Source organism: Colletotrichum costaricense (assembly GCF_030867565.1).
Source record: "Colletotrichum costaricense strain IMI 309622 chromosome Unknown Scaffold_6.1, whole genome shotgun sequence".
Classification (NCBI taxonomy): Eukaryota; Fungi; Ascomycota; class Sordariomycetes; order Glomerellales; family Glomerellaceae; genus Colletotrichum; species Colletotrichum costaricense.
This window is the reverse complement of record NW_026848235.1, coordinates 145,206-170,708: the sequence shown is the minus strand read 5'-3', so window position 1 is coordinate 170,708 and position 25,503 is coordinate 145,206. Positions and strand designations below refer to the sequence as shown.

Here is a 25,503-nt window from a genome sequence, read left to right as displayed (position 1 = left end):
AAAATTCAATCGTTGAACTAAAATCTGACTCAAATTTCGAGGCGCACCGACTAATAACTTCGCTATCCAAGGTGACGGTTTGTAACGATAGCTCTTTGCCTACCTGGGCCTACACCAGATCCGATCTTGCAGATACGTTCCGAGAGACACTAAATTCATGGATATTAGATTCTAAGCCACATAAATGTGCACAAACGCCTTCAATCTTGTCATTGGCATCATTGCGGTACCCCCCTCCCCTTTCCCGCGCCTCATCATCACTATCTGGGTCCAATTCTAAGGTTGACGACTGCTCGACGTATCCTTGCCCCGAAGAACAATATTGCAGATCGCAGCACGGGCGCTTCCGCAGCCGCATTGTGAGGGACCTGCCCGTGTTACGTGGACATGCAACTGCGAACTGCCAGGTACCTGAGTCTGTGGCATCTTGTTGACGGTTGACCCCTGCATGCAAGTATGTACCTTGCTTGGTATGGCTAGTATATCGCCCAAAGCGGCGGAGAGATCTGGTCCAAGAGCCGAAACACAAACGCCGCCATCTTGGACATTGCACCGTCTGGCTTCAACTGGGCTTTGCCTGTATCGTAATTTTGAGGCTTTCGTAGTCTTTTTCCGATGGCAGCAGGTCGAGACGAATCGCACACACAGGCCCCTTTGCGGACAATGCCCATGATTTCCCGGGCCTGTTGGCTAGCCCAGGGCTCCATCGATCTCACTATGGCTAAAGTTTGGACTAAGGTGGTGAGGGCTGCGGGATAATCCTCATCTGACAGTGTCAATGTTCTGAGATCGGCGCTTGGGGCTTAATTCCAGTGAGGATATTTCCGTAAGTACACTGGAATGCTCAAGAAGACGAATGCCGGAATGTGATATATCGAGGTCACCCAAGGATCATGGCTTATCTTCGACGTCTCTACCAGACCAGGAGAGCCAAAAGAATTCGCATATCCGTGCATGACTTCGTGGTGAAGCCTGACCCCGGGTGGGAGGGAGGATTGACTGACAGACTGTGCGGGATTGATAGGCACGCGTGATGATTATCCAATCTAACTTGCTAAGGCTTCGGTGAGATTACTACCACAGTGCTAAATTCTTAGTCTCGGTAATTTTGCAAAGAGCTCTATTACGATTGGCCACTGGTCGCAGTCACTAGAGAGACCTATCTCCCAACCTTAACACCGAACCTCCTAAGATTTTATCTCGAGCCCTCAGCATCAAACAATAAATCATCACTGAACTCCGAACAGCTGGACGGCATTCACGTCTAGGTATCAGCCGGTATTGATTTCGCAATGACGATGGACCTTATTCGTTCCTTGCCGTAGTAATAATCAAACGAAATTGGATCAAAGAGAGGGTCATGCAGGCGTATGCTCGTCTGACGAGCCTGGTCCACAGGGAGGTTTCCAATTGTCGTAAGATTTATATGGCTGGGGTGTTCATTTTCTTTTCCTTTGATGTGTGGGGCGGTGCTTCCGCCTCGCATCACCTCCATCAAATCACAATCGTTCTCGAGTTCAGAGACATGCCGCCTCATTGCGAGTAGGTGTTCCCGGCGTTAGGGAGCATGGGGGAATAGAGACATTTGACTTGGCGTTGGAACGCATTATTAGCTTAAGGGCAACACTCCAAGTATGTTCCCAAAACCTTCATGATCATATGGCACCCTTTTGGGGCCATGGTCGTCTCCTCCTACCTCTAGTACTCGCTCGCAGCCCGGAGACATTCGACGGCTTGCTGATTACCATACCTAGATACTCCTGATGTTCCGAAATCAGATTCAGTTTGGCCACTTCTCTTTTGAGCCTGACGTATCTGCCCTATTTCCAATCCTCTGTGGTCTAATTCGACTCTGGAGGCTGGCAGCAAAGGCAAATCCATCTTACTTCGTTCGGTCAGATATCATAACCTCTCCCAACACCCCATTCAGCATCAAGCCACAGGGATTTCCATACTGCCGATAGACTTCCCTGATCGTTTGAAACATAATGTCTGGAACACCATGCTGTGCAAGGCTGCAAAAAGCTCGCCATATAGGTTTGCCACAGGCTGCCACGCACTGCGTCACCTGATTTGCCTTCCCTTCCTCACCGATATGATTCAATTCCATCCGGCAATTGAGGACGCATTTCTGACAGAGATGTTGAATTCCAAAGAAATTTTGAAGGAGGGTAGAGACTCTCGATCTATAGAGGCAGCAAGTCGGCCTTCGGAGCCGAAGGCTAACGCGGACGCGAACTAGAAAGCGAACGCGAAGGCACGAGATGGCAAAGGCAGACATACCTAGACAGCTCACAGCTTGGCCTATTCTCATAGAATGAGCTTGAAGCCGGTCCGCAACAGTCCGAATAAGGCAATGGCTGTGAGCTCCTAGCGCGGTCAGCGACCAGGGCAACGGGGGTTTATCCGCTGCTATTGCAGGCGAAATACTTCCTCATGTGGCCGTACTAAAGGACAACTACTCAAAATGCCTTGCAGCTAACTATTTGTACAAGCCGAGCTCACCAAGTCCCGCACATTTTGTAAGACTGCTCGGCTGCGAATATCATCGTTGAAATCCCAAAAGACGCCCCCGTTGGGAGGTTCTGCTAGGTGCTGTTGATGTGACTTTGGTGAGTTTCAATGGGTCAGCCTTTCACAGCCTCAGTGGGAACCCCTTCCTGTTCATCTTTCGCCGCATCCGGACGCAGGACTTGGCAGGGCCAGCCGAGATCACCATGTTCTCTGAGTGCTCGGTGTGCAAACATGGTTTGTCGGCCGCTTTCCCCAGGGGCCCCCACCTGTTTCGCCCTAGCCTGTCATTATGGTCTTTATCACGCTATTTACACAGCCCTGAGAAGTGCGACCACCCACTTTCCGAGACCCCCGAAAGTCGCGTTCCAGACCACGCCCTATTACCAACGTTAAGATTTCAGACACAGGGTCTTGTGTAACCCTTCGAATCTCTGGCCCTCAGGACCTGCTATCCGATTCCGACCGCCTGGAAATGGGGTCCACGTTCTGTCCTCATGGATTTCTGGCGCAGCCACGTGAGACCAATTCGAAGGAGCCAGTCATCTTGAGATGGCTTTCCCCGAGGTCGGCGCTGTGGCAAATTTCATCGACATGACTATGATCGTCATCATCATAGCCAGCAATGAGTCGAAAGAGTGCTGTGGGAGTATCCGTACTAGTCATAGTACTTGCCAACATAATTCGAATGACAATGTTACGTTGTAAGAACACCAAGATGAAAATCGCCACCCTTGGACAGTCTTGCTCTTTAGATAATTCAAAGATTCACTGGAATGGTGAGTGACATAAGAGGTAGCACCCAATACGAACAAGATTCTTTCTGGGTAGCCTCTTGCCCTTAACCTTTTCCAATCCAGCCAAGATTTTAGTCTGTTTTATCGCTTTCCACATATGGTTAAGAGTGTCGGATGAGGTCCCAATGGCCAAGCCGACTCCCGGCGGGCAAAGCTGACATTCTGGTGTGGGCTCCCAGCAGTCTGGAGCCAACGTAACGACCATTTACATACACTATAATTATCACCCTGCAGGTATCGGCCTGCTTTTGGAACCTATCTTGATCAGAAAGCGTCCTATGTCGTGTGAATGAGTTGAGGCAGAGCCAAGATGATGGGTACTCCGCAAGCACTCTTTTCTTCATAAAAATGGAAGCCCTGCATCATGCATCCAGACTAGTACGTGGATGCCCAGATTGCGACCTTCCAGGTTCATGACTCTCGGTCTCTCAGATACCAGTCGGCTTCGGGTTAGGCGCAGGAGCGATGGAAGGAAGCAACTCAATTCGCCGAGATCCCGGGGCGCTGCTTCGGTGAGCTGAGCGGCAGATTGACTTTGCCCGTTTTTGTGCATGAAACAGAGAAAGAGCGACATACCATGCGTAAGACATGTTAGTCTGGATTGCGAAGCAAAGGGATCCAAAGATTCGAGTTCCGTATCCGCGAGTGGACAAAACTAGGTGGGTGGGGGAAGGGGAGGGGGTGTTGGCTTGGATGGATGGATTAGGTATGAACATGAGCAAGACACGGCTGGCAGTCTGTCTAGCCGGTGGGATCAACAAGGCCTAGTGCGGACGCGGCCCGGAGTCATGGTCACCAACGCCCGTAGGCCCGAAGGATCGGCGCAAGGGTTCAAAAGACATATTGCTACGTACCTACATACCTCTTCCAGCGGCAATATCGACTCAACGGTCTTCTTTCTAGATCGTGTCTCAACTGTCAGCCGTCAGATGACCAAGGGACATGCATCATGATTAATGTTACACAGTAAATTCCGAGAGTCGTCTACGGCATGTGACGAATCAGAGACATTTCGTGCCGACTTGATGGTTTCCCACGGAAGAAATCCAAAGGTAAAACCACTTGGGCATTGTCTACTGAGTCCCTCTGTGTATTGCCGAGGCATGTTCTCGGTTCCCCCTTCCTATGGGGCACTACCCATCCATCGAGAGGCGCCTGGCTTGAAATCAGAATACTTAGTGCAAGGTCTCCGGCTCGTTCCACCCAATTAAGAGTCGGCATCAGAAGTTACAAGCGCAGGTGCAACACAAGACATATCAGGTCATTCCACCGTCATTCCTAGAACCGAATCCCTGTCTTCCAGAAGGACTCAGAAGAACGTAATTACGTTACAACCCAAGTCCAAGGGACGCCAGAACCACGCAGCCAATGACCCCTATGACCAAAAGTTCATCCCACTGAGCGCCAAATGATCGAGACGCAGACGATGTAGTTACGGCAGGAGTCTTGCCAGAGCTCGAGGCAGTGGCAGCAGGCGCATTGCCGCCGGAGCCTCCGGCAGGATTGGCAGCAGATGAATGCCCTCCGGGGGCGTTGCTAGCTGGAGGCTGCGCCGACGGAGGACTGCCACCAGGCTGGGTGGCAGCAGGCTGGCCAGCGGGACTGCTGCCTCCAGGGACCTGACTGACGGTTTCCTGCGGAAGCTGAGTATTTGGCACCTCATAGTGCTGCGTCGATGCAGGAGAAAATCCTTCCCCAGCTGTGATTGGGGGAATGGCGCAGTTTGAGTTCTCGCAGAGAGAGATTGTCTGCGGCGGTAGTAAGAGAGTGTTGGTGACCATCGAGAGTGTGACGGACACTCCGCACACCTCAAGGAATGGATCGACAACAGGGGGCGCAGCAAGTGCAAGGGGAATAAGACGTAGAACGATGTAAGACTTCATATCGATGATGATGATCAATACTGCCTGAGCTGAATGATGTACGAGTGGCTGCCAAAATTCTTGACTCAACAGCCTTGTCTTTCCGGAAATGAGCTTTTATATATCCCTATGGCCAACTGCGATATCCGATCCGTAGGTAGCGCAAGTGCCATCGTGCCTTTCCAGTGCACACAATGCTTGACTTACCTGACTAGAGAAAGAGTGTGCCTAAAGTGAATCCGAGGAAATCAGCATCACTTCGTCGACGAGGGGGTTTTGCTTCTTCTTTTTGCCCATTTCCAGCTAGTGTGTTGATTATGTGTGGCCATACTGCATGCAGATAGCGTTCAGGTGTCAAAACAGCCTACCCGGTGGAGTTTGCGATCTTTTGACTGGTAGTCCGTCCGCCTTGAGGACTTGTACTTGCTTCCCTTTCCAAGCTCCTCTGGCAAATGTCTGGTTCTGGATAATGGCCAAGTCAGTTCCACTCAGGATAGGGCAATATACTGGAAGATCACGAGCCCCACAGCACAATGACTCTACCATACGAGTTTCGATGTTTGCAGGAAGCAAGCTCGACTTACAGGATCCGTTGCCGAATATCGCAATGTGGGCGACGAGAATCTAGGGCCGCTCGTCTAAACTATGGGCAAAGTTTGTCTGGACGTAAGCTCGAAGCAGCTGCCATCCAACGCTGGGGTTCCGTCTCTGAGGTTTAAGTTGTGGCAATAGCTTCATACTCAGCTGGACAAGGATGTCCGCAAGCAGAACCACCACGCACTGCGATTTAGAGATTTTGGCAGACTTTTCAAATGAGTCTCTATCTCGCCACAAACAGGCAGCAAACGGCATGCGATCTCCGAAAGCTCAGCAACTCATACCTAGCAAGACTACATGTACTTCCTTATTGATAAGCTAGATTTCGGTTCCGCGTCTAGCAAAGACCTTTCGTTTTGTCCTTTTTCTCCGCTACCTCCGCTTGCCATAGTTGAAGCACAGCTACGCTTAGGGTCCTGCTGGACGCAATGAGCCGTAGTCTATCTTCTCGTCATCGTGAAGCGGTCGCTAGAGCTCGCCCTAGTAAAGCCCTGTATGAAAACGATACGAGGTCGAATGGAGTGAATATTAGCAATCGTCCCGGGTTCCCGGGATACCTCTGTCAGTGGTACTGACGATGCTACCTGTTTCCAGCTCAGCCGTCAATGGTTGAGCTGTTTCTGGATAGAATCCGGGTCTCCTTGAGGTTAGAAACGGAAACCACAGACTTTCACTCAGCTCGGGTGAGAAAGCCGACGAAGGTTTGTTCGCTCCTAGATGTGTTGTGACAAGAATGTCGCGTCTTTCAATATCTTGAAGTCGAATAAAATTGCATTATAAGAACCTTTGATTTCTCAAGCCATGGTGCACAATCAACTAATAATCATCTCATCCATTTTTCTTTCAAAGTTTCTTAAAAGATCTACCTCTGTACCCAGCCATCGTTACATGCATCGAGCGCCTCATAACAGGTGTCGATCAACATGAAACGAATTTCTGCCCTTGCTACTGCCATGAGCTTCATGGCTCTTCTCCCATGGCCGGGCTTAGCAAGTACGGACTGTCCAACCACTGGGCCTGGTGCGAGTCCTACGGCCGTTCAGCCCATAGAGATTGTTCATTGCATTCCGCTCCATCTCAGCACTTCAGTTTCTCTGAATACTATATTCACTGTTATGGGCACTACAGTCAAAGTCACCAACGCTCCTACCTTGGTGACTTCCGACTTCTTGGCTACGACTACGGTCACCTACCTTTCTCCTGTGTAAGTAACCAGCGTTGGACCAGTTGAGATGTTTCTGACAAATCATGCGAACGCTTCAGCAATACCCAATCGCCCTACACAGGTCCTTGCGTCACGGTCACGGCAGCACTGCCTCCCGGATCAAAGCCTTCTACTATTGTCATTCCCCCTCAAAATGGACAAACTACAGGAATCAAGTACATCTGCTCGCCCCTTGAGTCAAATATGCCGTGGTTGCCGGGCTCAGGTAATCCAACCGCCGGCGGCAAATCTCCATTCACAGGAAGCCTGACGACGGTCACCGCTCCCTATGCGGGCTCGACTATGACGACGTTGACGATTCCCCCTACTGGAAGTGATCAGACAGGCACTGCGCTCATCCTCAAGCCCACACCCAACAACGGAGATGCCCCTTTCAACGGTCCCTGCACAACAATAACAGTTCCTGGATCCGGCACAGCATTGACAACTTTGACGGTGCCTCCATCGGGATCTGACCGCACTGGCACTCAGATTGTTTGTCTCCCCTCCGCTACTGGAGGTCTGATAACCAGCACGTCGACAGGGACTCAACCTGGCCAGACTGGGTTGATTACCCTTACCCCTGGAAAGCCCGGCGATCCGACTACCATCGTCACGATTGTTCCACCTGGTGGGCGGGTAACTTCTACGTCGACAGGGACTCAACCCGGCCAGACTGGGTTGATTACCCTTACCCCTGGAAAGCCCGGCGATCCGACTACCATCGTCACGATTGTTCCACCTGGTGGGCGGGTAACTTCTACGTCGACAGGGACTCAACCCGGCCAGACTGGGTTGATTACCCTTACCCCTGGCAAGCCCGGAGATCCAACTACAATTGTCACAATTGTGCCTCCTCCGTCAGGAGGATTAGTTACTTCTACATCTACTGGCACTCAACCTGGACAGACGGGACTACTTACCCTCACCCCTGGAAAGCCCGGCGATCCTACCACGGTTGTCACTATCGTACCTCCTCCGTCAGGCGGACTAGTAACATCTACGTCGACTGGAACCCAGCCAGGTCAAACCGGATTGCTGACTCTGACGCCTGGCAAGCCTGGAGATCCAACTACAATCGTTACTATCGTACCTCCTCCCACGGGAGGATTAGTAACATCTACGTCTACAGGCACTCGCCCAGGTCAGACCGGATTACTGACTCTGACGCCCGGCAAGCCTGGAGATCCTACAACGGTCGTTACCATTGTGCCGCCACCTAGCGGCGGGCTAGTTACCATTACTTCAACAGGAACCCAGCCTGGACAAACTGGTCTTCTCACCCAGACGCCTGGCCGCCCTGGCGACCCAACGACAGTCATCACGATTGTTCCCCCTCCTACCGGTGGACTTGTCACGATTACTTCAACGGGAACCCAACCTGGACAAACTGGTCTTCTCACTCAGACGCCTGGCCGCCCTGGCGACCTAACGACAGTTATCACGATTGTTCCCCCTCTTACCGGTGGACTTGTCACGATTACTTCAACGGGAACCCAACCTGGGCAGACTGGTCTTCTCACTCAGACGCCTAGCCGCCCTGGCGATCCGACCACGATTGTGACCATTGTCCCCCCTCCTACCGGTGGGTTAGTCACCTCAACCTCAACAGGAACTCAACCCGGCCAGACTGGTCTTTTAACACTAACGCCTGGTCGTCCCGGCGATCCTACGACAGTCGTTACTATTGTGCCACCTTCCTCGGGCGGAGTAACGACTGTCACATCTACTGGCACTCAGACTGGCCTGACGACTCTAACACCCGGTCGACCCGGCGATCCAACTACGGTTGTTACTTTCATCCCAAGTCCCACTGGCGGCATCGTCACGGTCACCTCTACAGGGTCGACTACTGGACTCGTTACTCAGACACCCGGGCGACCCGGTGATCCAACTACGGTCGTGACCATTGTGACGCCTCCTGCCGGTGGGCTGACTACTGTCACATCCACAGGCTCAACGACTGGGCTGACTACCCTGACTCCTGGAAGGCCTGGAGATCCTACCACTATCTTGACCTTCGTTACGCCCCCAGCTGGCGGCATTGTCACAGTCACTTCTACAGGCTCAACCACTGGCCTAGTTACCCAGACTCCCGGACGACCTGGAGATCCGACGACGGTCGTGACTATTGTTCCCTCTCCTCTCGGCAGTATCGTCACGGTTACTTCTACAAGATCTGCCACCGGCCTCACTACTCAGACCCCTGGGCGCCCTGGTGATCCTACCACTGTTGTAACTTTTGTTACGCCTCCTGCTGGGGGACTGACTACAGTTACCTCGACGGGATCGCAGACTGGTCTCACAACCCTGACGCCTGGAAGACCCGGAGATCCTACTACGGTAGTAACTATTACGACTAGTCCTCCACCCGTGACCGTTACCTCGACAGCCTCGACCACTAGTTTAACTACCCTCACACCCGGGAGGCCTGGAGACCCTACTACAGTCGTCACCTTCATTACTAGTCCTCCTTACGTCACGGTCACTTCAACAGGCTCGACGACTAGTCTAACCACTTTAACACCCGGAAGACCTAGAAATCCTATTACTATAATAACCATTACGACTAGTCCTCCTCCTATAACAATCACCTCGACAGCCTCGACGACTAGTCTAACCACGCTAACGCCTAGAAGGTCTAGAGACCCTACTACAGTCGTCACTTTCATTACTAGTCCTCCTTACGTCACGGTCACTTCAACAGGCTCGACGACTGGTCTAACCACTTTAACACCCGGAAGACCTGGAGATCCTACTACTATAGTGACCATTACGACTGGTCCTCCTCCTGTGACAGTCACCTCGACAGCCTCGACGACTAGTCTGACCACGCTGACGCCTGGAAGGTCTGGAGACCCTACTACAGTCGTCACTTTCGTTACTGGTCCTCCTTACGTCACGGTCACTTCAACAGGCTCGACGACTAGTCTAACCACTTTGACACCCGGAAGACCTAGAGATCCTACTACTATAATAACCATTGCGACTGGTCCTCCTCCTATGACAGTCACTTCAACAGGCTCGACAACTGGTCTAACCACTTTGACACCCAGAAGACCTAGAGATCCTACTACTATAGTGACCATTGCAACTAGTCCTCCTCCTATAACAGTTACCTCGATAGCCTCGACGACTAGTCTGACCACGCTAACGCCTAGAAAGTCTAGAGACCCTACTACAGTCGTCACTTTTATTACTAGTCCTCCTTACGTCACGGTCACTTCAACAGGCTCGACGACTGGTCTAACCACTTTAACACCCGGAAGACCTGGTGACCCAACTACCGTAGTTACAATCGTAACCAGCCCGCCTCCCGTTACGATAACCTCTACTGGCACGACTACAGGTATCACCACGGTCCCTGGAGGTCCTGGGGGCCCAGCTACAGTTATTACATTTGTTCCCAGGGGGTTCCTGGTTACACTCACCTCTACCGGAACCACAACTGGGCTTACGACGATTATTCCCACTGATCCAGTTGGCGGCACTACCAGCGTAATAACATTCGTCACCCTGCCAGCCCCGGTAACTGTCACGTCTACGGGTAGTACAACGGGTCTCACCACGATTCCTCCAGGTCCAAGTGGAGGTCCTCCCACTGTCATTACGTTTGCGACCTCCACAGCAAGCCCTATTCCACCGGTCACCGTCACATCAACAGCATCAACCACTGGCTTGACTACTCTCACCCCCGGACCTAGTGGTGGTCCCTCGACAGTTGTGACCTTTGTCACCCCTCCGGCGAGTCCTCTTTCTCCCGTCACCGTCACATCAACGGCATCGACCACCGGCTTGACTACCCTGCCACCTGGTCCCAGCGGTGGTCCTTCGACTGTCGTCACTTTTGTCACCCCCTCTGCGAGTCCTTTCCCCCCTGTGACGGTTACATCAACAGCCTCAACCACTGGTCTGACAACTCTGCCTCCTGGGCCAAGCGGCGGTCCCTCGACGGTTGTGACCTATGTGACATCTCCAGCGAGTCCTCTTTCTCCCGTGACCGTTACATCGACGGGGTCGACCACAGGCTTGACAACACTACCTCCTGGGCCAAGCGGTGGTCCGTCCACTGTGGTCACATTCGTCCCGCGTGTTACTGGCTTCTTGATAACTCTCACATCCACGGCCAGCCAGACGGGACTCACCACTATCATCCCGACGGATCCAGCCGGCACTACGAGTATTATCACATTTGTCACGCCCTCTGCACCTCTTACGCCCGTCACTGTGACTTCGACTGGAAGCACGACTGGGTTAACGACCCTACCCCCGGGACCCAGCGGCGGTCCATCTACCGTAGTCACATTTGTCCCATCTCTCACCGGTGGCTTGACAACGGTCACATCGACGGGCTCGCAGACAGGCCTTACCACCATAATTCCAACAGACCCGGCCGGTACTACGAGCGTAATCACTTTCGTCACGCCCAGCGCTCCCCTTACGCCAGTCACAGTCACGTCAACGGCATCCACCACTGGCTTGACCACTCTTCCTCCTGGCCCTAGCGGCGGCCCTTCAACCGTTGTGACCTTTGTCACTTCCTCCACTCCTCTTACGCCGGTTACTGTCACGTCAACGGCGTCAACCACCGGCTTGACAACTATCCCTCCTGGCCCCAGCGGTGGCCCTTCAACCGTCGTCACTTTTGTTCAGACTCCCACCGGCTTCATCACAACGGTCGTATCAACGGACACCCAAACCGGTGTGACAACTCTGCCTCAAACCAACCCGACCGGCACGACTACTGTCATCTCTTTTGTGCCTTCGGTCACTGGCGGACTTATCACCCTTACGTCAACTGGCACGCAGACAGGCGTCACTACTCTGCCTCAAACGGATCCTGCCGGAACAACGACTGTGATTACTTTCGTGCCCCCGATCACTGGCTTCATTACAACAGTTGTTTCGACCGGCACGCAAACTGGACTAACTACAATTACGCCAACTGGATTAGACGGCACAACAAGTGTCATCACCTTTGTGACTCCCTCGGCAAGCCCTCTTCCACCAGTAACCGTCACTTCAACTAGATCATCGACCGGATTAACGACCCTTGCCCCTGGTCCCAGCGGTGGTCCTACTACCGTTGTGACTTTTGTTACACCTGTTCTTACTACAGTCACCATAACTTCGACCGGCACTACGACAGGACTTACAACAATTCCACAAGTCGGAACTGTGCCAGGCACCGTTATCACCATCGCTTGCCGTACCGTAACACAAACGGAAACAGTCTCGGCCAGTGGGTCTTCGGGCACTCAAGCTTCATTTGTTGTTCCTGCGTGCGCACGAACCGCGCAATTCAGGATCAAAGGCGGTGATGGTGGTGAAGGTGGTCGACAATCAGGAGTTGGCGAACTCATTTCTGGGAGTTTCGCCGTCACACCCGGTCAGACATATGCTCTCATTGCAGGCGGCGCCGGGGGTACAAATATCCAGGGAACCAGTGCATATGGTAACGGCGGTACAGCGACCACCGGTGGTGGCGGAGGTGGTGGAGCGTCTGCAATCCTTCTTGGGGGTGCGGAGGTTGTCGTCGCTGGCGGAGGAGGTGGCGGGGATATATCTTATAGTGTATTTCCCACTGATGGACGACCAAACACAGTCCACATCACCTCGGATGACAATAGAGGTCACGGCGGCTCTCCAGGACAAGAAGGCGTTGGCAGATATACAGTCGACCAGGCGAATGATGGTACCAGTGGCTATTACAACGTTGCCCGAGGTGGAGGTGGGGCTACAGCAAGTGGGCCAGGCGCTGCTGGAACAATCAGTGGTTACTCGGATTCCTCAGCGAACGGCAATCCTGGATCTGGTCACAACGGTGGCGCAGGTATTGCTTCTCGAAACTCAGGGTCTGGTGGGAGTGGAGGATCTGGGGCCGGCGGCGGTGGCTACTATGGTGGTGGCAGTGGAAGCGTCTTGGACTGGTCTTATGGTACCAGTCGCGTTACATTTGGCGGTGGTGGCGGTGGTGGCTCCAGCTTCGTCCGATCCGGTGTTACTGTCAGTAGCCGGAGCATTACGGGTGGTACCGGAAGTGTTGAGATTGTCTTCACTTCTTAAGTTCCACCAAAGGAGGTATTGATATTGCGCATTATAGAATGGGAAGATTGTCATTTCCTTTGTGTTTCTCAAATGTAGAATCAGTTCTTAGTCAGTAGTCATACGAGCTTGAGTGAGCCAAAAATTAGTCCCGAACGGTGACAATGTGTGTTTTAGACGTTGTGAATGATGCGTGTATGGAGAACACTACGGATTAGAACGATATCTCACGGGCGATTTAGCCATATTATGAGCGTATCTCTTAGAAGAACAGTGAGCAGTGGCGCTTTGGATAAATACGGCGAGTTTTGTGCCGAATTAAAGCGGCTAATATCCGTACTCCGTAAGCCATATACTATCAGGGCTAGTGGTGGTGGCGGTGGTCAGGGGGATATTCATACTCTAAGTAGTGGTCAAACAACGCCGAAGTGGTTTCCTTTTGTTTCGACGTATTCCCCCTTTCATTCTCTCATTCACTTACGCGGTACATGCTTGTATGCGTCTTGTTTTCGTTTGTCAGGGTGCATACAGCACTCAATTAGGACATTGCTTCCTTTCCAACTTCATGCTACTCTGAGATGTCCTAACATTGCTACGCTACCGCATATGTAGAGGATATTTCCACAAATGGAAAACCCTTGGCTTCCCATTTGAAGCTTGCGCTCCTGTAATTAAAAGGCTTCCTTCCATTTTGGAAACGAAACCAGGCCGCAAAGTCTTCCAGCTCAATAACTTGCCATTTCTCCGCTTACCGGCTATGCGGCGGGCGAGCGGGATCTTGTATGGTTGGCACGGACGCCGTTAGGACAGGAAGGACAACCAAACGAAAAAAAGCGCGAATGGTCGCCGCGAGCCGCTCTCTCTACCGAACGTGCACCGGGGAACCACGCCAATACTTTGACACTAGACTAGCATCCGCAACGGGTCCTGCTGCAAGAAAACCGTTGAAAACTGTGCGTCATCGGCGAATTGCAGACAATGAATGGCAGGCAACGCCTTGGAGGTTCTGTTTCGATCATCGATCTCCTGCGTGAACGACCTAGGCGACTGACCGTCGGGTCTGACCCACGATATGCATAATACAGGTGGACCGAGGAGAATAGAGGAACTTCGGCTGTTTTTGGCGCTAACAGCGTTTTTCATTATCACCAGCGGAGGTGGCCCTGGAGGGCTTTCCCATCAAGATAAATTGACTACCTTATCTGTTGTCTTTCGTGAATACTGACCAGATGGCCGACGAGAATATGATATGTGGGTATTAGCGAAGGTGATATCAGAATACTAAACTTTCCATCGGCAAATTATCCGCATCGCAGAGTGCTGTGTGCGACTTCGGCTACGACCATCTAGCCATGTGGCGATATTGTGGCTTTCTTCTCCTGAGCTCTCACAAATGAACCAACTGGCATTTCCCCGTGGGTTATTGGATACAGATGCGAGTAAGACACAGGTTGTCTACTCCAGAACCCCAGTGATTCTCTTCAGGCCCCAATTAAGAAACTCCATAGGGAGTTCTGGGGGTCGGACCCTCTGTGAGGGGCTCAGAGGAGCAAGATAAATAGTGGCGAGTCAGACGGTTGCATTGTACTGCATCTAGTCCGGTTTTGTCGTATGATGGAGGAATCTCAGTCATTGTCAACCCGGCGTTGAACCCGCGATGTTGTACAAGGCGGTGAAGATGGCGTACGATTTGACATCAGGGATCGAGGTATTGAATCGGCTCGATCATCATCGTCGAGTTTGCAGAATGTGCTCAATCTGAAAACATGAAATCTCTGGACCAGTCTCAACCAGAGCGCCATGTGAGACAATTAGTTGTAGCATTACGCTCTTGATAGCAGTCGAGATACGCACACTCTGATTCCCCCGAGCCATAAGATACCATCCGCTTTCTGCACTTGCATCTTTCGATAAGTAAATAGAAAGGCATAACCATTTCCGTTTGTGTAGCTGCTGTACCTGTTCCTGTGCCCATTTCCCAGATAGACCACTTTCATGAAACTCCGTCTCATCCGTTTCCTGAACCCGCCCCGAGAACCCTTTTCAACCTCTGTAAAAGCAATAAGGTCAAGACGTTAGTAGTAGCATGTGGTGACCTCATTTTTTGAACTCCAGATCGCCCGTAGTAAACCGCTCGAACTTGACCCTGTTGGGATCGACACCCTGGTTAATGAGGAATTGTGACATCTCGACCATGAAAATCTCAGGACCGCAGATATAGTACTCTGCACCACCATGACTGAGGTAGAGCTCTTCGGGCGCTATCCGTGCAAGGTCCATGCGGAGGCCAAAGTCGCTAGAGGAGGAGAGGGAGTCGTCATCTTCGACATCGGCGATCTGGGAGCGAAAGAACTTGGTGATGAAGTTGGCGCGGCTGTAAGCGATCTTGCGGATATGCTCCTCAAAGGGAGCTGCCCGGGCCGAGCAGTGAATCCATGAGATAGGGCGGATAGCCTGGCGTTCGATGATGGTGTTGCAGATGGACATGAGAGGCGTGACGCCGACGCCGGCGGAGATGAGAACGACGGGAAGAGTGCCGGCGGCGTGGGTGTCAAAGAAGAAGTCGCCAGTAGGATGCGTCAGCTCGACAATGTCGCCCGGTCTCTTCTCATCGATGAGATGATTGGAAAAGACACCAGGGTTGAGGTTGAAGGTGGCGGCTCCCTTGCCGACCTTGACGCCCTGGTCACGCTTGACGGTAATGCGGTAGTAATCCGGTCGTGGTGAGTCACTAAGCGAGTATTGTCGTGACTGATAGTGGCCGAGCTCGGGGATTGTGACGCGGATCGAGGTGTATTGACCTGGGTAGAAGTCAGGTAGCCGTTTGCCGTCGACAGGCACCATGTAGAAGGAGAAGATGTCGTCCGTTTCAGCAACCTTTCTTTCGATGCGGAACTTGCGCCATCCCTTCCACTTGTCATCATCGAACTCGCGATACATCTGGGCCTCGCGGCCGATGAGCATCTTTGCGAGGATCCAGTAGGCCTTTGTCCAGGCTTCGCGGATCTCCGGGGTCATGGCAGGACCCAGAACCTGTCCAAAGGCTTGGATGAGGTACTTTCCCACGATGTCATAGTGTTCCGGTAGAATTCCAAGGGAGCAGTGCTTGTTGCACATGCGCTCCAGCTTGGGGATGAGCTCGCTGATGTGGTTGAGATTTGCGGCGAAGGAAAGGATGACGCCGGTCAAGGCACGGGGCTGGCGGCCGTTGGCCTGGTTGACCTTGTTAAAGTGGTCATGAAGCTCAGGATGAGCCCGCAGCATGTTGGCATAAAATATGGTCGTGATGGTCTCGCCATGCTCACGGAGAGCCGGGATCGTACCCCTGACGAGCTGTGATTGCTTGTATGTCAAAGCCATTGTTGTGATGATTCTGCACGGAGAATGTGTTGTTTGGCTTCGGATTGAGAATACTGTTCTGTAGTCCTTGACTGATGGCAGATAGTAACTTGGTAGCCAAAAAATGGGAAACCTCACGGTTCTCAAGTAGGTACTTCTCGTGCCCACATACGGAGTCAAGGATGGATACTTAGGGGCAGATCGGAACGGGGATAAATGTTAAAGGGGGTATCAACAGAAATGCACAAACGCTACGGAGAAATGGGTAAACGTCTGCGTGATAGAAGGAGAGCCGGATCCAAAGGTTTGGGAACACAAATGCAGACGTCTTTCTCGCCGCCGGGTTCGGGCCTCGGAGGAAAGATATAGAAACTTTCAACTCCAGCCCAAGATGCCTTCGTGTACCCCGTAGAACCACTCCGATAGACACAAAGCTCAATCCTGTCTCACCCCTCCCCCTCGTCGTGCTCCATCATCGCGTGCGCTCGAGTCTTCGCGGTCTGCATGCTTCGAATCAGGCACCGCCCGTCTCGACGGATAGACATCGTATGATTTGTATGCCGTAGTGTAAAAAGAAAGCTGGTTCCTCATTTGAACACGGCTCTCATGGGCCACAGATGCATGGATTCAAGGGTGGGAGGCCCATAGAGGAAGACACTGGGCGCCGTTAATGGTTAATCCAAGGAACAGCACCAATGGTAGCTAGTCGTTCGCGATGAACCGAGGAGCGGTTCAAAGTCAGCCCTGTCCATCGCCGGGTGGTACAAGACCGGGAAATCAGGGATACCAGGATCTCACAGGCACTAGGGAGACACCGGCAGGGGTATCAACTGGACCCTGAGGGTAACCCGGAGCCTCTCCAGTGGGACACCGCCCGTGAGCTGCCGAGCAAACCGAAGTAACGAGGAGCTCCGGGGGTCTTCTAGAAGTACGCTAAGAGGCGGGTTTGTGGTAGATATTCCGCACAACTTTTGCTGCATGCAGTCCGAGCTGCCTCGAGGGAAACAAACTGAAGGTCTCAAGCAGCACTCCGTAGCTTTGCAGAGTGGTGATTGAGGATCTCGTGGAGACAGGTACGCTGGCTTATTACCCGGTCTGTCAGATGTAACCGGGCGCACGGAATAGCCCGAATCCTTCTCTTCAAAGAGGCTGGAGCAAGGCAGACGGGAAACCTGAGCATGCGAACAGAACCCCCCAGGCTGCGATGGAGGCGGCGGTTGGAGGTGACTCTGAGTTTGCAGTCCTCTAGCTCGTCCCTTGTTCCTAACAGACGTCAGCGACACGCGATGTACAGTGGAGTTGAGAACACGCCACAGCAAGGAATTGCCGAGTTGCAATTGCAAACTCGTATGATGAGATTTGCGGTTTCCGGAATGCCTAATTGAGGGTCCACGGGGCTTCGCCCAATGGTCTCAATATTGATCCTTGGAAGTACTTTGATGCCATGCAAGGCTTTGCTTCTTTGCTTGGGTGACAGCGAGGAGTGAGAGAAAGACAGAGGGAGAAAACGGGGGAAACAGAGGCGACAAGGGGTTGAGCGGCACATAACCACAAACACTGTGACGCTTCTCCAGTTTACCCAGGAGCACTTTTTCACTTCCCGATTCCCCTGGAGGGGGGGAACAACGTCCGTGTGTCATGGACGGCTTTTTGTTCGGCTTTCTGACCACTCTGTTGGAGCCCCGGGGGGGGTTGTATTTAATACCGTTCGTCGTCTGTTGGGTCTCACAAGTTACGCTCAAATCTCAACGCGAATTCCCATTACGACGTCGGAAAGAAAGCTGAGTTTTGCCAACTGATACAATATCTATTGGTGGAGTTGCAATCATAAACCCTTTCTTCGTCAAGTTTCAACTTGAGCCGGAAAGGATTGAGTGGAGTTGTCTTATTTTGCTATTCGCACTGGCCAGTTCGGCTACGGTGAGACACAGCACCACTGCATGCTCGAACGGGGTGGTTCCTTTCGCTTGTGACTGGAATCTGCAGCGCATATGTACGGATGTGCTCGATGAAAAAGTCTGCTGAATGGAACATCTGCCAGGGCTTCTGATCCGTCTTCCATCCCGGCCGGAGGATCCGCACATGTCGCGATTGTAGAAGCTTACTCACTGCATGTCGTCACGCCACGATCTCCCAGCCTCATCTTGTTCATCTTCTCTTTTAGAGTAAATGGTGTTGAGACGGAAGCGCCATCGCGTGTCGACACTGTCCGTAGTCGGGATTCCCCGGGCTTTGGCGGCACGAAGCTCATCAACAACCCCGAACCACCCCGCATACAACCCTTGACAGTGGCCTGCTTCTCGAGCCTCGAAGCGGAAACCGTTAGCGGATCAGAGTCTTTCCATACGCAATTGTCAGATTGTCAATGTGACCTCCACCTACAGGTATCCGTAGTATGTACTTCGTAGAGCCCACCCACTGGGCCCGTCAGTGATGTGATGGAGATCTCTTAAGATCTCGATGGACCAACAGAAGACTATACAGTAAAGTAGGGGGCCAAAAGGCCCTCGCGAATTTCCAAGGTGCCCGCTCCTTGTCATTTGTGACAGGTGTCAAATTACAATGCAAACATTGCAATATGAATCTCTCCACGCGGCGGCCGCAAACATGCCGCTTGAAGCTGTTAAACACCGAGGAGATGATCGCACTGGTGGTCGGCGGATGACCGAAGCGCAATTTCAAATGCAGGCGCCAATTCTCACATAGAATTTTGAGCCTATCCGCCCAGCGTACCTAGGTGACCAGCGGATTGATAGATCCCACTTCCCCTCCGTCCGGGTTGATAAATAGACCGAGGCGTAACGAAATGGAATGTGATAAGTCATTTCGCCCAGGGATTTGTCCCCCAAGTTCCATAGGGAGGAGGAGAAAATGTTTGCTGCTCTTATTGATTTTCTTCGACGCCACCAAAGGAAACCAGACCCTCAACTTGCGGCGCTCTTCGATATTGTGGCGGCCGTTTCATTTGCTTCTGCGCGTCCCAAAAGTGAGACCTGATGCAATGCAGGTGTGACCATGGCTTTTGGTTCGATTTTGGGTCCTTACGAAGACAATTGCATGAAATCTCCGGGGGGTCCAGTTCCAACCTGCGAGATGCATCACACGAGCCGGTGCTCGACACCACATGCTGACAAGCAAACATCGTTCCAGGCCCTGTCTAAGCAAAAAACATGCCTGTTCTGTTGCTGCTCTCGCACATTTTCAGTCTGGGAAGAAGAAATGTTTCGCCCGTTTGCCAATTTGTAATTGACAGGCAAACATCAAGCTCGTCCGGTCTAGAGCTGCTTGGACTTCCGCAACCTTCAACACCACACGCGCTTTCCACGAGCCACATGGCACCCACGAGTACGACATGATGCAACTTGAGAGAAGAAAGGAGATGCCAGCACGGCTTCTTCCCCGGCCAAGTCACCATGGGGCTGCACCCGACCAAATTGGGCTTACCTGAACCTAGCTAATGACGGGCGGGTAAAATTTTGACACTTCCAAAGCCGACGGCGTCGAAAATCTCTTTGAATCCGCTACACCCTTGCCCATGACAGTTAGCTCCCAGCAGTAATAACTAACGAAAGATGTTTGCTTGCCAGGTGCGCCGGCCTCCCGCTCATCGCGCATCAATGCGAAATTTCAGCCGGTGGCCCGTTGCGCATCTGCCTGGAAGCTCCAGTCGCTACATGGCCTCCACAGTTTCGGGGACCAAGCACACTTGGCAAGTGGCTTGGGGCTTGTCATCACCGTTGTTAGCCTATCTCTAAGACCCATATGCGTCTGACACAGTGCTTTCGACGTCGCATTCAATACGGATGAGGGCCTGCGTATGGCGGGGCGGGCATTGTAGCGAACACGGCATCTAGTCTTTTGCAGGTCAAGATGCAACTGACGGTTCAAACGCTTTGGCTATGATAGATTACTGATCACGGTGACTGACTTGGACTTGGAAATCACATACACGCCGATCCAAGACATAGTAAGGACACGAAAGTAACGAATCCGTATTCGACTACACCAATAGTGATTCGCGATCTCGTTGGTCGGCTATCACTCAAAGCAACTTGCGAAACCATCTCCTAGCTTTTCCTCATCATTAAGCGAGGCAAGATAACGAGCAGCATACTGTATACGCAGGCTTGCGGAGACCGTATATGCATCGTATCGCAAATGATGCTTAGGGTCCAGATTTACTGCCACTTCGACCCAACATCTCGTACGAGGCATGCTATTCCAGCGCATCTACTAAAGGGTCGGGCCGTTGACCTCGAATGAGCTACCACTTCCGATAGACTGAGATGAATTTTCTGTGTACACGAGTTGTCGAGGATGGAGTCTCCGCTGCGGCGTAGAACAAACCCCGAGGCTACTGTGCGGATGTGGACATCGGCCAGATTCTTCACAAACATTGCGAATGAGCGTCATATGTGAAACTGAATTCTTCAGAACCCATCTTGCATACGATGATGCTACCACTTGCCATGGAGTCGGCGAAATGATTGCGGCCCTTGAGATGTAGTATATGTACAGTATGCATGACTGCATTCAAATGGGTAGTAAGCTTGTACTCCGTACTCGGTCTTGATATACTGCTAGTCAAGATATCCAGTCATCGTGAGGAACTGGTCGAAACGCGTGTCCGTGTATCGCTAATAATAGTGTACCTGGAATGGGGTGACATCAAGCCTCCGCCATCTGGCTGATTTTCACAAAACAGCCGTAAGTATTTCATATCAGGCATGACGTTTGAAGCTACATGGGATCTGTCGGTCCCATCAATCCCTCTGGTACCATCCATAACATCAATGTCTCACTTGCGCGACAGATATGACATACCTGGTTCGGTTACGGAGCGGGCGCGGAGGCTCCAAAGCCCCGCCAATTTGGCGAGTCCAGTAGCTCAGGTTAGGTGATATCGTGATTGAGAACCCAAGTCAATCACACATTTCCTTATAGTTTGATGTACACAATACTCCTCGGACAAGGAGTCCGATCTATCAAAGAGACGCATCGTCAGATGAGCTAGGTACTGCAACCAGAGCCCACGTGTTATTGAGTGGCTTGCACGCCCGGCGTGAGATGTGGAGCCAAGAGTACTTATGAATACGATTGCATGCATAATCTTCTGCGGCAGCTATGAGAATTGTCTCTGGGTAAGGTATGAAAGCCTCTTTGTGATGCCGGTAATTCAAGCCGTCCATGCGAGTGAGTTGATTGCATCACCCGTGATTAATGAAATTTGACGGTCGGTTCATATATAAGTAAGTCCTCGTCTCCAGAACGGCCACGAGGATGTACGTGAGCAGAATGAGATCAAGCTTCTGCGAAACATCGGCTAAACCAGAGCTGCCAAGGTGCTCGAGATCGCCATCTAATTAATCCATCTTGCTGAAGCAAGACAATTGGATATTGGGAGGCAAGCCACAATGACTGAGGTGGGAAAAATAATATTGGGCAGATCGAGCGTGGGGGCGTCTTTCGGCATACCTAAATCTCAACAAGATTTCAACTAGACTTCAGTCAGGTATTGCATCCATTAGGTTAGTGATTATGTGGTGAGCTCAGCGCTCATGATGCTGTTCTTGGCTTTTCCCTTTATTGGCCGGATGCTTGGACCGACGATGCTATGCTTGAAGTTAATGAGACTTGATCAGCACCGGAATGCACATCGACCGATCTGGAAGGAATTCTCCCCACTTCCAATATCCAAGAATCCGGGAAGTCAACCATCCACGCGACAGTCGTGGGGTTGTTGGATGCATTTGGCTGGCGGCATCGGCAGTCAACGAGGTCCCTGCAGTATTGTTGACGTCCTCTGTTCCAGATCAGGCCCCGATGAGTGACCGAGTGCCTGTTTGGGCAATGGAGACATGCAGCTTGTAGTTGGATTAACCAGATCCGATCTGGAGGAACGTTTGGGCACATTCCATGACTCCATGGCGTCATCGATTCATAGATAGCAGCAACGTTGCTACGGACGCATGGTTCATGCACAAGACAGACTCGCTATTGAGGAAACTCGCCGGTCAAAGACTGAAGCGAAAACTCACGTCATTAAGGTACAAGTGAGCTCGGGAAATCAAAATTGACCGTGAAGCACTAAAGCACTACACAGTAAAGCCGCCTGATGTGGTCTGTTTCTTCTTCATCGAGGCTAGGTATCCGCATCTGGATGAGAAATTATGTGTAAGGCAGTACTCCGTACAGCATATGAGCTAGACCCAAAGCCACAGATGCGTGAGGGCCTCTGGGTGAGAAGATGAAAATTCTGCCCCGCGCAATAAGCATGACTCGAGAATGGTCGGGTCTGGCCGACATGGATGCCGCAGTTCGTAGTTGAGGACTTGAGAGCTGTTTGAAGCTGTTTATCGTCACGCCTTGCGACTTTTAGAGGGGACAAGTCGGAATCGTTTGGTGGTGGTTCGAGGAGCGGAGACGAGCCAATTTCTCAAAGTTAGCATTGACCTACACGCTAAAGACTACCTAGTCTCGGATCCCTCATCAACGATCATAGGCAGCAGAGGGATTGACACTGAATGAATGATTTGAAAGCAATTCAATCGGGAAATCTAGCAAAGTTCACAACGATGATACCTGATAACGAGCGGTGAGCTCGGTCAGGTAGTAACAATGGCGCATCCCCTGGCCGGAGGGCATTCCCCGCCAACAAGGTTTCAAGCCTCGTGGCCCGTTAAACAGATTGACATGTCGGCGGTGAGCCATCGTGAAAGTTCCGAAGGGTCGCAGAGACCCAAACTTGACAGATGACAGGTGCAGGGTCAGGGGCGTGGCATGCCGTTCATCTATGAGGCCCCAAAAGGTGTTGTCGTAGCGTTTTGCAGTAGCGTGACGGATGCCCAAGGCGTCGGTACCGAGTGAACGATGTTAGTGTGCTGGGCTGGGGCAGGCCACAGAACGTGCGGTTGCGCGAGTCAGGTAATTTGCAAACAAGGGGTTGTGATCCCCAGAGTTGAGTGGCGAGAGTGGGTAGGAAGCGTGCAAGGTTTGAATGTCACTGGCAGTGTTCGTTGAGGTTGAAGTTTAACTAAACTTATCAAGGACGGCAATGGGGTGAAACTTGCCCAGTTGGCCCCGTTAAGTCGTCTGCATGACCTTGCCTTAGTGCCTCCGACATTCCCGGAGTGAGACAATAGCCCTTCCGAGGCGACTCCCGGCAAGGCCCCGGTTTCGCCGGCCCGGGTCTGTGCAAGATCCCGGTCGGCGCCGAGTCGGAGCTGGTAGACACGACCCCGCGTTTTCGGCATTTACTTGCCTATCTCTCTCGGAGCATCTTTACAACCAACACACTCCGATGTCTGTCTACCTCGTGGTCACCTTATCTTGACTATATTACCAACTTACAATAACAATCTCATCTCGAAGACTCACATTTCGTACTTGTTTGTGTTCTCATAGTGTTGAATCTACGTCATCTACCTCGGTCGTTCACGACACAACTCAAGGTTCTCTATAATGTCCGAGACTCCGTTCCCTGTCCCTAATGCCATCACCCCATACTGGCGCAAGGATCTGCATCCTCTAGACAGCCACCAAAGCTCCGAGACCCTGCCGGCGGAACAGGACATTGTCATTATCGGTGCCGGATACTCAGGCGCCGCTTCGGCGTACTACCTCTTGGATGGCACTGATCCCTCATCACGTCCGACTGTCACAATCCTCGAAGCCAGGCAAGCATGCTCCGGTGCAACAGCCCGCAACGGTAGGCACTCTTCCATCACAGTATAGATGGTTCCCAATCTAACATGGTCAAGGCGGCCACGTGAGGCCGGATCTCTATGCTGGACTTCCCGCCCGCGCCAAACGATATGACCAAGAGACTGCGGATGAGATGGCGCTGTTCGAGCTTGCCAATCTTCATGCCGTGAGAGATCTCGTGCAGGAAAAGAAAATTGACTGCGACTTCCGGATGACTACATCCATGGCTGTCTTGAGAGACCCGGCACTTGCAAAGCCGATCAAGGAAGGCCTAGATGAGCTCCTGCAACGGAGTTCGCCGACCGCAAAGCTCGTTCACTATCTTGAAGGCAAAGAAGCCGCGACATTTTCCGGTGTCAAGGATGCGACTGCTGTATTCTCGTTCCAGGCGGGCTCGATCTGGTATAGTCTGCAATCATTCTGTTGCCTGCGCCGGCGTAAAAGCTGATCCCCCTTCAGGCCCTACAAGCTGGTTATGTTCCTCCTGTCTCAGGCTGTCGACAAGGGAGCCCAGCTGCACACTCACACGCCCGTAATCAAAGTTTCCGACTCCCAAGAGGGCGGCTTCTGGACCATAACCACACCCAGAGGTGTCATTAAGGCAAAGACGGTAATTTACGCTTCCAACGGGTACACGTCAACGATCCTTCCAGAGTACAAGAACCGTATCATCCCCGTCCGCGGGATCTGCAGCCATGTGGCTGCTCCTGATGGCGCCGAGCACCCACATCTCCCCATGACATACTCACTACGGCACGGAGCCAATCTATACGACTACCAAGTCACACGACCGGATGGGAGCATCGTCGTGGGCGGTGCTAGGACCGAAGTCATCCCGCGCGTCAACGAATGGTACAACGTCTGGGACGATTCGAAGCTCATCGAGCCCGCGGCTCATTACTTTGACGACCACATGCAGCGGAACTTCCGTGGGTGGGAGAACAGCGGAGCAAAAGTTGACAGCATCTGGACAGGAATCATGGGGGTGAGTTTTGCCGCGCCCCGCGAACCTATTTAGTGGACGCGAATGATGATATGGAGGTGCGAATGACTGACATAAACGGGCATAGTACACCAACGATACATACCCCCATGTCGGGCCTGTACCTTCAAAGCCGGGGCAGTTCATCTGCGCGGGATTCAACGGGCATGGCATGTCATTCATCCTATTGACAGCCAAGGGTTTGGCGAAGATCGTACGGGATGATGTGCCATTTTCGCAGTCTGGCGTTCCGCGATTGTTCGAGACGAGCGAACGCAGACTCCGGGAGGAAAAGAATGAGCTGCTCGGTTAAGTCGCCGAGCTAACTTGACAAATATGCTCTGCCCAGGCGGAAGATAGTTGTATGTAGCATGGCTCAAAGAAGAGATGAACACTCTGATGCCTATACGAGAACTCTTGCTGCTGGTTGGATACTGAAATGCGGAAAATATCCCGCACAGA

General features: G+C 52.1%; 6 protein-coding genes across 6 annotated transcripts; 2 read left to right on the top strand and 4 right to left on the bottom strand.

Annotated features, from left to right (window-relative positions):
- Positions 1-1,882: 1,882 nt before the first annotated feature.
- CCOS01_06267 (uncharacterized protein) lies at positions 1,883-2,314 on the bottom strand (the record flags this gene model as incomplete). Its single annotated transcript, XM_060454436.1, has 1 exon — positions 1,883-2,314. One exon carries the CDS (start codon positions 2,312-2,314, stop codon positions 1,883-1,885), a length of 432 nt encoding a protein of 143 aa, XP_060314136.1.
- A 2,322-nt stretch (positions 2,315-4,636) lies between these two features.
- On the bottom strand, positions 4,637-5,191 carry CCOS01_06266 (uncharacterized protein; the record flags this gene model as incomplete). The annotated part of the gene is made up of 1 exon (XM_060454435.1): positions 4,637-5,191. The coding sequence occupies one exon, from the start codon at positions 5,189-5,191 to the stop codon at positions 4,637-4,639; it is 555 nt and encodes a 184-aa protein (XP_060314135.1).
- Positions 5,192-6,882: 1,691 nt separating this feature from the next.
- Positions 6,883-13,037, top strand: CCOS01_06265 (uncharacterized protein; the record flags this gene model as incomplete). The annotated part of the gene is made up of 2 exons (XM_060454434.1): positions 6,883-6,971; positions 7,031-13,037. The coding sequence occupies 2 exons, from the start codon at positions 6,883-6,885 to the stop codon at positions 13,035-13,037; spliced, it is 6,096 nt and encodes a 2,031-aa protein (XP_060314134.1).
- A 2,076-nt stretch (positions 13,038-15,113) lies between these two features.
- On the bottom strand, positions 15,114-16,376 carry CCOS01_06264 (globin; the record flags this gene model as incomplete). Its single annotated transcript, XM_060454433.1, has 1 exon — positions 15,114-16,376. The coding sequence occupies one exon, from the start codon at positions 16,374-16,376 to the stop codon at positions 15,114-15,116; it is 1,263 nt and encodes a 420-aa protein (XP_060314133.1).
- A 782-nt stretch (positions 16,377-17,158) lies between these two features.
- CCOS01_06263 (uncharacterized protein) lies at positions 17,159-17,635 on the bottom strand (the record flags this gene model as incomplete). Its single annotated transcript, XM_060454432.1, has 1 exon — positions 17,159-17,635. A coding segment is annotated over one exon (477 nt), but the record flags the coding sequence as incomplete, so codon positions are not given.
- A 6,181-nt stretch (positions 17,636-23,816) lies between these two features.
- On the top strand, positions 23,817-25,354 carry CCOS01_06262 (FAD dependent oxidoreductase; the record flags this gene model as incomplete). The annotated part of the gene is made up of 4 exons (XM_060454431.1): positions 23,817-24,063; positions 24,116-24,461; positions 24,519-25,044; positions 25,130-25,354. The coding sequence occupies 4 exons, from the start codon at positions 23,817-23,819 to the stop codon at positions 25,352-25,354; spliced, it is 1,344 nt and encodes a 447-aa protein (XP_060314131.1).
- Between the last annotated feature and the right edge of the window lie 149 nt (positions 25,355-25,503).